This window comes from Erythranthe guttata, chromosome 14 (genome assembly GCF_056151865.1).
Source record: "Erythranthe guttata isolate IM_541 chromosome 14, IM_541, whole genome shotgun sequence".
Taxonomy (NCBI): Eukaryota; Viridiplantae; Streptophyta; class Magnoliopsida; order Lamiales; family Phrymaceae; genus Erythranthe; species Erythranthe guttata.
The window spans coordinates 113,118-128,388 of record NC_142546.1 but is presented as its reverse complement, the minus strand read 5'-3'; the positions used below and the strand labels follow the sequence as shown (position 1 = coordinate 128,388).

Genomic DNA, 15,271 nt, shown 5'->3' with positions numbered 1-15,271 from the left:
ATTACCAAATGTAAAACAAATTAAATGAAATAAAATGAGAAAAAGGAAAATGAACAGCAATAAACAAGACTTACAGTTAGAAATTACTGAGAAAATATAGGGAAGTATGGAGAACTAGTAAAATGGGGAGGTTGAAGGGGGTTTATATAGATGTAGGAGGTGGGAAGGTTCAACGAACTATGCGTATGGTACAACTGCTACCAAAACCTTTTAACCTCACGTGCCTTGCGATTTTCCCTTTTTTTTTTTTTTTTTTTTTTTTTTGTAAGAATTAGTTCATAGAATTAGAATTGTCTGTAAATTCGAGCCAACGATGAATCCATGAATTAGTTAAGGTCCATCTACATATTAATGAAATTTGTTTTCGAAATACTATATTTTATATATATATATATATATATATATATATATATATATATATATATATATATATATATATATATATATATATATATATATATATATATATATATATATATATATATATATATATATATATATATATATGACGATGCTAATTACTTAGACCACCTAGTGTAGAAAACGAGTTGGGATAGCAAAGCGGATCAGTAGCTTAGCAATTGATGATCCTTAAACTAAGCCGGTAATGTAGAAAACGAGCTGGGATAGCAAAGCGGATCAGTAACTTAGCAAATTGATGATCATTGAACTAAGCCGGGGTTGATCCGGTCGAAACCCCTCCGACCCTCAAGTCAGATGTACGGATCGTAGAGATAGTAGAGAGAATAAAACTCTAGATTACTTGTGAATAATAGATAATGGAACGTACCTTAACAAATGAGTAAAAATTTCTATTTATATGCCGTTGATTGGATTGGGCCCAAGCCTTATTTTGAAAGTGTTTGGGCTATTTGGTAATAGACTAAATTATTAAATAAATTTGGGGTCCATTGTCCAATTAGACATATCATATGATAAAAGCATAAATTAATACTTTAACAGATAAAATAAAAATCTATTTAGTGGTAATAGGATAATTTTTATATTTTATTATTATCACGTCACGTACTAATATTGATAGCAATTTGTAATTATTTATAAAGTCGAAGAATACGATCACATATAGGATATGATGGTATGATAGGCATTCAATTCTATATAAGATACACGTACGCAAAAATTGATGTGTATGTATTCTGAATTCTGATCCACAAAATGGAACTAAAAAAGAAAAGTCAAATGGTGAAAATATGGAAATAAATATCCTAAAGGATTTAATTGCCAAAATCTAGTCAGAAACTCACACAATTCACGATTCTCCACGTGTTTTAAGTGCGTGTAAGACATATTAGTGGGCTCTTACAGTTGACTGGCGAAATAAAAGCCCAAAACTAACATGTGAGGTTCATTGCTTCCCATATTATTCGGCCCAAAATAATGAGATAGTAAATTAAGGATCTCAATTCAATAAGGCCCACGTATTAGATATAGGACAACCATATTTAATTTCATCTACTAATTATATTTTAATCTTCAGCCCACAATTGAATTATTTGGGATACGTGATTTTATTTTGTATTTTGTTCATTACACTTTATTCAAGTTTCTAGAGGTGTATACCGTACACGAACCGAGTTGAGACGAACTGATGGATGTTCAAGTATGATTGATTTTTCTATCGAGTCCTCAGATTTTTGTATAGACTTGGTTTGATAAAAAATTTAGACAAATATCAATCAAATTCGAGTAACTTAATACTTTATACATATTCTGTTATCGAACTCAAGCTCTAGCTGAGTTGCATAACTTATCAACCAAAATGTTTTAAACCTTGAACCGTATCCATGAATGGATCGCTTGATAATGAATTTTTAATAAATAATCTCAAATGAAGAATTGAATAGTTCGATTAGTATTTAAGCTCTATAGATGTGTATCGCAAATGCTTGCTCAATGAATAATTTGTAAGGAATTTATTCAGAAAGTATTTTTTACTATCTATTTTTTCAAAGACTCTTTATAATGAATCAATATATTTTATATTGATCGTTGAATGACTATCTCAACCTAAAATTTACTGCTAATGAAATGCATCGTTTCATATGAATATTTCTAACGGTTTGACTTGTAAAAAGGAATTTTTAATTTGGAAAATGGCATTAAATATAAAATTTTGAGGGGAAGAAAACACAAGAGTAATTAACAGATAAAATGGCGTGGAAAAGAATAAAAGTCGTTACCTTAAAGTCAAAATGGTATATTACTTAATTAAGAGAAGTAGAATTATATATATCTATATGCAACTTGCACTTTTTTCATAATTATTTATTGCATTGTGAAGCATTATTTCTTCCATTATCCACAATAAAAATTAAAAACAAAATTTTTAAAAAAATGCACCATCTAGAAATTCTAGTGTCTTTTTGAGTCAAAAAAAAATATCTAAACGCTGAATAGAGTCAGATTAGTTGATGTAAGCAATGATACCATTATTGAGACCACACGCATTCTCCAAATTCCACTAATCCAAGAATTTGATTCCTATAGTATATAATTAATTATTTTCTCTTTGACCCGTGTTTTTTTTCTAAGCTTAATATTATAATCTCTAATCAAGATGGGATTAGTCGCTAATTAATTGAATCTAGCTTCTGTTTGATGTCCTTTTTAGATTGTCAAATCAAGTTTGTACTGCTACCGTGTCGGTTACTGGAGTCGGATAGTTTTTTTAATTAAATCTGTAATTAACTAAAGGCTGCGGCTATATGCAATACTCATTCCACTTGTGAAATACCAAATTAAAAAAAGATTCCAAAAGATTCTATTTTATTAAGATGGAATGACAAGTATGCCCATAAATTAAATTGGCTTTTTTTTCTCATGTAAGACCAAATACAAATAATGAGAAAAAAAACAAAAATCGACACCAAGGTGTCGAAAAACTATGCTACAAATCGACACTTAGGCGTCGAATTTCATAGGTAAAAATCGACATTGACATGTCGAATTTATAGCACAAATTCAAATGTCGAATTTTATACCTCAAAATCGACATCTAAATGTCGAATTTTATACCTCAAAATCGACATCTAAATGTCGATTTTTACCTGTAAAATTCGACCTGTACATGTCGAATTCGTTTGCGTGGGATTTTTTTTGGAAAATCGATATTCTAGCTAAAAAAACCCATAAATGCATACGTTATTGGGTTCTTCCATCGTAGAATCTTCTATTTCGATGTCTTTTGACTCCATACTTGTCATCTTTGTAAGATTTGTTGAGTTTTGATGATTTTGAATTTCTAGGTTTTGTGGGTTAATGGAAGAGGAAGGAGAAAGGTCTTGTGGGTTTTGGAAGATGGAGAAGATGATAGTTGGTCTTGTGGTTTTGTGGTCTTGTGATAGGGGTTTTTGTGTTTTTGAATTTTTGGTCTTGCATATTTGGAATTTTTTATTTATTTAATAAATAAGGGTATTATAGTATTTATACATTGAAAATTTTAATTTGGTCTTGCACAAGTGGAATTAGTCTTGCATATAGCTGCAGCCTTAACTAAATGATTGTCCTAATTTGCTCTAGTTCTTGGGTGTTGAACAATCCACTAATTAAGTAAAATGGTTGACTTAACAACAGCTTTGACTTATTAATCCTTTTGAAATGCAGACATATGTTTGTCTGGTTCTAGAGGACGACAATAATCTTTGTCTCATTTCTCTCCGATTAATTAAACAAGTTATAAAAGATTAATGGAAACTAAAGACCACCAAATTTATTTACTAATTTGTTTTTTAAGTCAACTAATGCATCCATCCCAAGTTCGAACGACTGCTAAGTTCCCATCAACTATTTAATATGTTGAAATGAATTTATGACGACAAAATATAATTTAATATTAAAAAAAATTATATATATTATTCCATCCATTCTATAATAACGATCACTTCAAAAAAAGAAATAGAACTATTTCATGTCACTTTATATTTTCAATGTCGCATTAAACGTATTTTTTTCTGTTTTAATCTTATAAATTCAACTATAATTATTAACTCTCTCTTATAAATTATTAAAGGATAAAATAATATTTTAGTCTACATTTTCAAGCAAAACTTTCGCACCTACTCAATTCGAATAGTATACAGTATCATAAATGAAGAGATTTTTTTAGTAATAATTTAGTCCCACGAAAACAATAAATATCATGATGGATCCACCACTACGAATAACACCAGTAAAGATCAAGATCCATAAAAGTATGCCTCATATTTAATTTTCAGTATACATATCTTATTGATCATGAATATTTGTTACATATGTATACATCACGTAATTATTATGATACTAAATGAAGAATTTGGCGTATTAATGAAGAACTTTGTTATTGCATTGACTGGGACCAAAATTATTAGATTAGAGTTCCGAAATAATTATATATGAAAGAAAAGGTTGATTGAGATGGAAACATATATATTAGTACAAGTGATAGGTAGCATTTGGTATGTTTGTTACGCCTTGGAATAACATTCTCTACAAATTAAGGCAATCCCCAAAGTTTTGGGAATTATAACATATACTCCTAATTAGTCATACCATTCATTAATTCCCATTTAATCATATATATCCCCTAATTCTACTTAATTGTGGCTAAGAGATGGATCGGAGGAGTAATTAATTAGCAAACCATAATATATAATTGCAGTAATAGAAACCTCTTTTTCATTAGAAACACCAATACGCAAAGCTAATTAAACAATTAGGAAGAAAGAAGAGGATGTAATTAATCCATGCATATTAATCAAATAATATAATTAGGCGGTGTACGTACGTTCAAACACGTTAGCTAGCTAGAGGGTACTACATACTATGTATGTATAGCACATGCAAGTGATGGATATATATATCGATCGATTCAGATCATTAATTTGTTGCAAAATTGTATTTTATTTCATTAAATTTATGGGGGACCTTTAATGTGATTGAAAGGGCAGCTCTGAAATTAAATATAAATTCAGAAATAATTATTTTAATTTATGATGATGGTAAAATATTAACAATCGACTACTTTTCAGATGCCACTGTGACCACCTTAAACGGGCCCAAAATGTCACTTAAATCGATCAATCAAAAGTCCGAATTGGTCCATGTGGCGCCAGAGGAAGACTTGTATTCTATTAATTAAGTTGGAAATTTAGATTGGAGTAAGAAGGAAAAAAAAAAAAATGTGGTGGAATCCAGTTGTAGCGTGCAGCATTTCTTGGTAGGTAGGTACATTTGGAGGGAGATAAACACGCACGACGCAAACCTTTTCGGGTACATTGACGTTTTGTGGATTTCATTACTAACAAGTGTCATTACTAGTACTATTTCATCATCATTATTAATTATTTTGACTTCTTTGTCAAAATAATATTGGAACTTAATTAGTCTTATTAGGATTAATGTGGTGAGTTGTTTCAATTTCATTCAATTGCTTGTTAATTTCGCGTTCTTAGTTTTTTGTGGATTTTTACCTACGATATATGATGTTGAATCATGAATGTATGTAACATAAATTACTAGCACCCCTAGCTAGGCCCTAACGCAAAGTTTAATTATGAAATATTTGTATAATTATATAATGAAATATTTTTGTAAAAATATATATGCTGGGCTTTACTTCAATGGTTACGGCTACGAGTGCTTCCGTCTAGGAAGTTTTTAAACATGCATCATTTCCTATTAATATTATTAATAATAATAATATAAAAAGAGATGTGAAATTGGCGGAATGTACACGTGGAAGCTCCACAACACCTCTTGGCTTTTAGGACCACTTAAGGTGGCTTCTCTACTCAAACATTCCCGCCGCCACGCTCCTCTTTCTTCTTTCTTCTTCCCCCCCCCCCCCCCCCCCCCCCCCCTCTCTCTCTCTCTCTCTCTCTCTCTCTCTCTCTCTCTCTCTCTCTCTCTCTCTCTCTCTCTCTTTTATTCTCTCACTTTATACACACACATGTTACATGTATTTATAATTTTATATACAGGGTAAATTACAATCACCCATGAGGTACGGTTAATTTACGAAAAAAATGTACTTGTTTGGATAATTATATCTACCTTTCTCACCTATGATTTTTTTCTTACACCTCCATCTTTATGGTGCCAAATTCAACATAATCATCTAAATTTCATAGAATATGCTCTAGTTTGTACTCGTTTTGTGTAAAATACAGCTGATACACCACAATCTGATATATACAAGCGAAAAAACACATATTATAATTATCTTGATTCAAAATGTAAAGTTCGAATGGAAGAAAATGGTACAAAAGTGATAATGTTCCATATAATCTCGAAGATTCCACTAAATTTGAAACCGCAAGAATGGACGTGTAAGAAATTTTATAGTTGATGGGTGATTGTAATTATCCAAATAAGAGGGGTAATTTGACTATACCTCAAGAGTGGTTGAAATTTATCCTTGTATGTATATGAATATGCATCCACGTTGAAAATAAATAAATTATTATTATTATTATTATTATTATTATTATTATTATTATTATTATTATTATTATTATTCCATCACGTTTTCAAAATTTGACAGCATATATATATGAACATGTGAAAACCGAGGAGGGTTTAGACAAATAAATCAACCCCTTGGGTTGAGGTGTTGGTCCCAAACCATGAAGCATCTATTTCCATAGGAAATATAATTCAATGAAAATGAAAATTTGTCAACTCAAAGAATTAAAAACTCTGAAAATTAAAAGGAGAGATACGGTGATCAATTAATATATAGTGTGATCCGATTTTCCATGGTGTGTAAAGTTTGAATAGTAGCTATCATCAATTACTAGTGGTGAGTGGTCACTGCTTGCTGAATGAATTAATGGATTCATGAATACATTATTATAAGTATGAATTCTTGAAAAAATTAAAGAAGTGTTCTTGGTATGAATATATATTACAAAGAATGGATATATATATATATATATATATATATATATATATATGATGATATTGAAAAGTGAAAACCCTGATCAAGTTACATTAATATTAACTTTAACCCCCTGATCACGAACTAATTGGAATATGAATAAAAATCCAAAAAGAAGGAATACAAAGATGAAAAAGTTAAAATTAACCCCCTGTATCTGTATGTCCCTTTCTTCACAAATTCTACGGATATAACTACCTATTTTAAACAAACCAACAAAAAACAAAGAAAATAAAATTAAAGGATAAATATATGTATATTTATTTTGTAGCTAGTTATGAATAAAAATAAAATAGAAAGTTGCATGTTTTAAATGAAGTGGTTATTGGTGGTGAAGTTGAATTGTTGTTGTTCATGTAAGAACCAGATGTCATCAACATTATTCCACAAATCGTCAGATAATGCGTCGACAGCTCCACCGTCCATCCATAATTGGCTGCTGCTATTCTGCTCCGTACTTAAATCCAACCCACCACCTAATTGTTGGTTAAAGTAACCGGCCGTCGTCGGGCTGATTATTAAGGACGACGACGACTGATATTGATGATGATATTGATCATTATTATCAGAGTAGAGCTGATGATTATCAGCATCAATATTATTCGCTACTGGATAATATTCTTGATTAATATTATGTCCCTGCTGCTGGTGCTGGTGGTGGTTTATTGGATAATTGTTATAACAGTGATCAGCGGTGAGGTCAGACGCCGGCGTTCCAAAGGAGTCGGACGAATTTTCGGGAGTGTAATTAGTGTGAACAGTAGCGGCGGAGATGTTTGGTTGTTGATGATGAGGAATGTTTTGATCGGTGGTGGTGGTGGAGGAGGAGGAGGAAGGCAGCGAGGTGTTATTGGCTTGGGCTTGGGATTGGATTCTCTCGACCAAACGAGGCATCCAAAGGTAGCGCATGGTGTCCTTAAATTGCTTGCTGTTGACGTCACATTTGAGCTGCTTAGCATGTTTCTGTACTCTTGTTCTCCAGTAGTTCTTTATCTCGTTGTCCGTTCTCCCTGGCAGATGCTGTGCTATTTTCGACCACCTATATTTTTTTTTTATTATACAAATTCTTCATCAATATATATAATATATATGATTTTATTATTATACTAATTATTAATTAAAATGAATAATTAGTACCTGTTGCCCCATCTGGAATGGAGTTCTAGAATGAGAAGCTGTTCTTCAAGGGTGATGTTGCCACGTCGGACGTCTGGTCGGAGATAGTTGAGCCACCTCAACCTGCAGCTCTTTCCGGTTCTCTTCAGACCGGCGCATCTAGCAAGAGAGTTCCACCTCCCTTCTCCGTGATGTGCTATGTAGTTTATCAGTGTCAAGTCTTCTTCTACCGTCCACGGCCCTCTTCTCACCTCCTCCATCATCATTTCTTCTTCACTATTCGAATTCATGCTCATGCTCATGCTTGCGGTGGCGCCCTGGTGGTGCTGCTGGTGCTCCATCGTCGTCTCGAATTCCTTTTCTTCTTCTTCTTCCTTCTTCTTTCAATACAGATTAACCCTAGATATAATTATATGTATATATGGAAATTGATTGATTGAATGACTGACACACACAAGAAATTGGTTGGATGATTGATTGAGATGATCAGAGGTATCTTTCTTCTTCTTCTTTTTTGTTTTTCTTTTATTTCTAGAGAGAGAGAGATAGATAGATGAAATGTATTGGAGTTGGATGAAGAGGGAAGGTGGGGGCTATATATAGATGATGGAATATTATGTGAGAGCCTTTTAATTTATTGTTAAAAATAATGGGAAAAATAAAGGGAAAAAAAAAGAAAAAGAAAAGGTGGGATGTGAGAGAGGGGAAGTGGTAACAAAGCCGCAATTGGGACTTGCTTTTTAATTATTTCTATTAAATACAATTAATTAAGCACACACACTTTAAACTCTGGAATTTAGTAGTGTATAATTTAATATTAGTTAAACGAGGGCGGGGCTTTGAAGTTTGACACTTTGACTTTCTTATTTCCCAGTGTGTGGAAAATGGATTTACGGAGTAATATATCTTCTTCTTCTTTTTTTTTTAATTCTTTTAATTAATTAATTAATTAATCCCATCCCCCACTTGTTTGTCCAATCAATCAACTTGTCATGGAATTTTTTTACTCCGTCACTTCTCATCCTCTATTATTTGTTGCTATATTTCCACAATCAATACACAAACCACACTATCCATAAAACAAAATTGATCAATAATTTTACTTCAATATATTTTCTTCCATTCTCTTAGCTTAGAGATAGGAAATTCAGAAAGGGTGTTTGTTATTCTCTCTTTAATTTGGGCAAACAAAAAGTATGGCTGCTCAATACGTCTATGTACAGTACTTAATTTTGAACAAGAATAAATTAAGGGTTTTATATAGATCAGAGGTATTATTAATATAATACATAGGCTACTGTTAGGCTTTAAATAATTAATATTTATAATAAATCTAGATAGCATATATAATGTAGAAGTGCATTGAATATTATATTGTGACAATAAATCGATGGATGCCCTCATTTTGGTTCCGATAATTCAATTAATTGCGAACTATTGCTATTCTATCTATCAGTTAGTTTAGCTTGAGATCGTGTAACATGAACTAATACATCACATAAATTGAATCCACGACAATTAAAATAATTCAATAAAGAGGAGGGAGAGTCATTATTTCGATATCATATATAATTATGCGCGCTAATTAGCAAACACGTTATTGGTTGAGTAATTCAATGGCCAAGGAAAGAACAGAGGGAACTAAACCGACATATAACTGCAAAAATACGAAGACAAAATTGAATATACGTAGATGGCATTTTGTGCAACGTCGTCACCCAAATTGTGATCGATCATATAGCCTGCTCTATTTATCAGACTTTTTTGATGATCTTTTTTAGGCTAGCTATAGCAGTTTAAATAGGGATATTAATTAATTCGAGAGGCTTAAGTCTTAACCACATGAATTAGTAACAAGTAGCTAGTAGTAGCAGTTTGGATGGTTAACACAGAATTTCAAAATTTCTCATGATTTAAATATCTTTCAAATAAATTTGGATACAATTATAACATCCTATACAGTATACACTCATCAAACACCTACTCGTTTGTCGTTATCTGATCGATAAGCATTCGTTCGGGAAGATAAAGAAAGAAGATGAGAGTCCCTCTCATATATATATATATATATATATATATATATATATATATACTATTCTATTAATTAATTAATATATAAAATGAAAATCTAGAAGGGATTACATACAGTGGCATGTATATATATATTGATCACGCGTTTATGTGAATTAAAATAATGCCTATTACTGCAAATGCAAATGCAAATGTATGTACTACTAAGATATAAATATATTATGGAATTATCAATATTATAGTACAATTAATTAGTTCGTGTTTTTTCTTTTTGTCTCCTATGGACTTGTGTGGTAGGGAACATCCTTCTTTTTATTTATTCTGATTTAATTCTCACCTAAATATGATTTCATACAAAAAAGTGCTCTCTTTAATTTGGGGGCTATGGTTAGTGGGGTTAATTATATCCAAAAGCATATATACAAATAAAGAATTAATGGAATCCAGTGCTAAATGCTAATTGTAGGAAATATAAAAGATGCTTAATTTAACCAAATGATCAAATCTCTCCATACATACATGCATGAATTTGTTTCTGGCCACAAATTAAATTGTGTATTAGCTAGTAATTGGATGAATTAATTTGAAGCTGATAAGTCTTACTTATTGTGGTTAAGGAATCAAATTTGGTTTGCTCATCAGCATAAGCGTTTAAACTTGTTTAAGAATTAACTTATGCATATTTTAATTAATGAATAGCTTTCTGCGCTTTGGAATTCATTTAGGACAATTGTAGTAGAAATGAGTGGTCCAATTTCTTTCGTCGTCGTCGTAAAATATAAATATATATGCAGTGTGAAGTTTGGTAATAGTGTTTTGTTTATTCATGGATTCATATTATTATGTGTAAATACAAGTTATTGCTCACCCTATGAGAGCTAGCAAGGTAGCATATATATATCGCAGCAAATAAGAATTAATACAGTACAGAAGAAGGCAGTTATATATGTTGTAGCATGCATCAGGAAAGAAATTGCTAGAAGAATATATATCTGTATATATATATATATATATATATATATATATATATATATATATATATATATATATATATATATATATATATATATATATATATATATATATATATATATAATAATTATAGTTATTTAAGATCGAAAAGCAAATAATGATTAATTAAAGAAGAGAGAGTTTTGTAGAAGGATTCCACTCCACCAAAGAAATGCTTTGATTTATTACTCCCCAAAAGCAAACTGGATATCGGAACTAGAGGCAAAAGTAAGCATCGACACGTACCTGTTTCTTACAAGACCAAAACTCCTACTGCACGTTACATTTTATTTTTTATTTTTTTTGGCAATTAAATAAAAGAATATAATTATTATGCTCAATTCATTTACACTTTTCTATTATTATTATTAAATAAGTGAGAGCAAAATAAATGTACGTAAATGGTACAAATAGTAATTTTGGTAGACCAAATTAGTTGGTATCATGGTCTTTTCTGGAAATTTGGGCTTTCACATTTCACACACACACACACACACACACACACACACACACACATATATATATATATATATATGGAATACAACAAGTTAAAATAGTTAAAAAAAAAAAAAAAGACAATTTCAATTATTCTTGTATAAATAGTACTACATTTCGTGCTTGTGCTTGAGGAACTGTATAAACTGTTTTGAAATTAACTGGCAACTGGTTTTAAATCTACAATCTAGTCTTATATTAATTATTAGGATATGTTTGATATATAAATATGAATATAAAAATATATATAGCAATTAGCAAATATTCACAACTTGTAGGAGGCGTCTTTGACCCAAACATCGGCTGTTAATGTACTGAATCTTACCATATTTATATTTTTATTTTTGACCCCTCAAAAAGCATGTATGTATATGTATATATAATGTATTTCGATCATAATTAACGAAGTACTTATAATAATTAATTCTAAGTTAGGCTTGGAAATTTCTAGTTGCTGGATTGGTGTACATATATATCCAAATCTCGATATATATATATAGCTAGTAGGTCAAAGGATAAATACGCCATTAATTAATTATACATTCAAGTAACTATTTGTAAACAGTCATCCATACCTTTGTGTATACTTACCAAACTATTTCTATATATTAGGAAAAGGAAAAATGAAAACTGTGTGTACAACGTCGTAACAAGACATCATACATACATATATAATTATATTGGCTCTTCTTTTAATGGGTAACTATATATAATATTGTCACGTGCATGTATATATATATATATTTATATATATGTACTCGTGTTAATTAGTGTAGAAGCTACACCGCAAATAAAGCAATTTAATATGATGATCGATGGTAATGGGACTCATCTTCTTTGCTTAATTATTACTAATTAGCTATTAATTAGCTATGTGTGAAACACATATAAAAAGAGCAAAACAACATTATATTGTCTCAACCCTTTGTGAACGCACGCTTCCTAATTAACTAATTAATTAATTAATCAAATGTAACTAATTTGGCGATTAAGATTTAATTGTGTTCCCTCACTCTTGCCTCTTTCTTTTGCCAGTTAATTCAGATCGAGTTGATCGTATATTATTGATCTGCATCTGTAGATATATCTCTGGATAAATATATATATATATATCCTACATAAAGTACTATTTGTACAAATACGAATCCCCTTCGTCGTTATAATTGGGATTTGACTAGTTCCGCCGCTGTATATATCAATGGCTCCCATTAATTATATATATGTAAGTCCATGTTTAGCAAAAAAAATGATGACTAGGTTGATGTTAATATATAGATATGTAACAAGGGTATAACTAAAATTGAAATGAATATATTGAATGAATTACTAATAGATATGTTAGTGGGTGGGGAGAATTTGAAGATTGAAAATTGAGGGAGGTTCGTGTCTACATTCAATGGCAGCTTGGCATTTTCAGTCAAAACCTTGGAAAGCTACATTTCATTGATAAATTTGCCATAATTTGACATTTTTCTTTAATGTTAATCATGTGATTTAACAATTAAGTAATTACTAGTTAGTTGAAGTAATCAAGAATATATTATTTTTGGCCCCCTAGTGCGAGACTGCAAATAGTTGATGTAATGTTTCTTTTAATTATACATACATATGTTGGAAAATTGGTTTTATTCTTATGGGGTTTGGTGATAATTGGTTTTATAGCATTATTCATTATTTGTCAACTTGTGCGATATTACGCATTGATTTGAGATCGATTGGAATTATATTATTAAGTATTTCATTGGTTGTAATTTCATTTTACTTAATTATAAGCTGATCGAGGATTTCATTGGTTTATTTCATGTTATATATTGTACAGGACAAATTAAATTATTACCCCACACACAGCAATCAGCACACACTGACTAATGATAATTATTATTAGAAGAGAAGCCCTTTCGGGGGGAATATATCATCCTAAAAGGAAATTCATTAAGGTACAAAAAAGTTATAGAAAAAGATTATTGTCGATTGCAACTTATAAACAAACAATAATAATATTGATTGTCCCATTTTATCTTTTATGTCTCATCGATCGATCATAAACTGTGAAAAATGTGGAATAATTAATAATTTACAATAATATAAGGTAATTAATTAACATGTTGCAAGTATGAACTCAACAATTAGAAAAGCAATTAACTTTCTTCACGTGTGAGACAATCGGTTGCCAAAAGCCCCAACAATTAAAATGTTTAGCTGATTCATAATTGCATTTGGTCTCTTTTAAACCAATTATTTAACCCTTTAAATTCTAGAGAAAATAAAGTATGCATTATATTAATTTTAAGTTAAGATGTATCCATTATTTGTCTTTTCTATTGAGTTACTATCAATAATAATAATAATAATTTAAAGCTCAAATAAGAGTAAGAAAAGTTGGGGTCGAGGGGTCAGCTCCTGTTTCTTTTAATTAATCAAATGATTAATTAATTAGCACTATCCAATACAAAATTAATATAGTATTTGTTCTGTTGTGACTAATTCAAATTGTGAGCTTTATCTCTTATTAGTATATAGGTTTCAAAACCTATGCAAGCCTACAAAGTCAAAGACACCAGTTGACCATATATACGTGTATTGTTTATTCGTCAACAAAACAAACATGCTTCAATTATATAATATGCACGCATATATTTCAACTCCATCCACTACTAATTAACATATATATCTAGCTGCCTTCCAAGCATTTATTTATTTATTGTTTTCTAAATTAAAATTGAACAGAAAACAAAAATACTTGATTATTTGTGTGACTTAATCGATGATAAGCATAATTAATTGAATTAATTAATAAAATCGGAGTATTAGAAAAGACTTTTGGTATTAGGACATGCAACTAGATCATAAATTACTTTTTATGTGAAATGAAGTACTATCTATATACACGGAGTATTTCAAAGAATTAAGTAGCAAATCATATATATTGAGGGTCCAAATGCAAAATAGTCAGTCACACACAACGCGCATAATATCTATAGTAATAATTCCACATAAGTAATTAACCCATTATAAAATAATATATATATTTCAACTAGCTAGGAAGATCAGAAGAAGAATAGAAGAGAAAATAAATAAAAAAATCTTGGTAGACCTAACAATGAATAAGTGGTGGTTGGACTGATTTTCTTCAAGGTCAACGCATCAATCCTAGGACGGCTTTAGCAGCTCGTTAGCTGTTCAAAGTCGCATGCACATTATATATATACACACAAAATCTTTGAATTTACAAACAAGACTTACAATAATTAACTAGATTTCAAAATTCTGTTTATAATTCCTCTATTAATGTTTTGAGAAATTAAAGTTGTGTTATATAATTTGGAGGATAACCTAATTGGATTTTGACATACTAAGGTAGACTTTACAATATCAACTTGCATTATAGATGCTTCTATTTACATTAATATTTCTGAAATACATGCTGTTAGCCTGGGTCTTACTTAACAATTGTTCACATGGGGGAAGTTTAGGTATTTACAGTCTACAATCGAATATTGTGGATGTTTGCGTGTGATAAATGGACCATAAATATATAGTTTGCATTTTTTCTGACACCAATTAATTATAGACAACCGGTAATACATGAGGTCAACTAATCAAAATTAAATATCCTTATCAGTCTTTGATAAAATTGTTTTGGAGTTGACCCAATTTTATTTTGTCGGTCGTGGTAATTTT

At 30.4% G+C, this 15,271-nt stretch overlaps 1 protein-coding gene across 2 annotated transcripts; it reads right to left on the bottom strand.

The window, feature by feature from the left end:
- Positions 1-6,876: 6,876 nt before the first annotated feature.
- On the bottom strand, positions 6,877-8,619 carry LOC105962083 (transcription factor MYB78). Of its 2 annotated transcripts, XM_088813829.1 has the most exons (3): positions 8,509-8,619; positions 8,075-8,344; positions 6,877-7,976 (listed from the first exon to the last, which is right to left on the bottom strand). In XM_088813829.1, the coding sequence occupies exons 2-3, from the start codon at positions 8,341-8,343 to the stop codon at positions 7,247-7,249; spliced, it is 999 nt and encodes a 332-aa protein (XP_088669955.1). In that variant the 5' UTR covers position 8,344; positions 8,509-8,619; the 3' UTR covers positions 6,877-7,246. The 2 variants fall into 2 exon arrangements, with proteins under 2 accessions (XP_088669955.1, XP_012841820.1); XM_012986366.2 differs by lacking the exon at positions 8,509-8,619 and having other exon boundaries at positions 8,075-8,409.
- Positions 8,620-15,271: the final 6,652 nt, after the last annotated feature.

What these genes read in the sequence shown, in the direction of transcription:
- LOC105962083 (XM_012986366.2), bottom strand. Translation starts at nt 8,394, where the DNA reads ATGGAGCACCAGCAGCACCACCAGGGCGCCACCGCAAGCATGAGCATG. An exon ending in CATTCCAGATGGGGCAACAG is followed by an intron (nt 7,977 to 8,074) that starts GTACTAATTATT and finishes AAAAAAATATAG; the next exon opens with GTGGTCGAAAATAGCACAGC.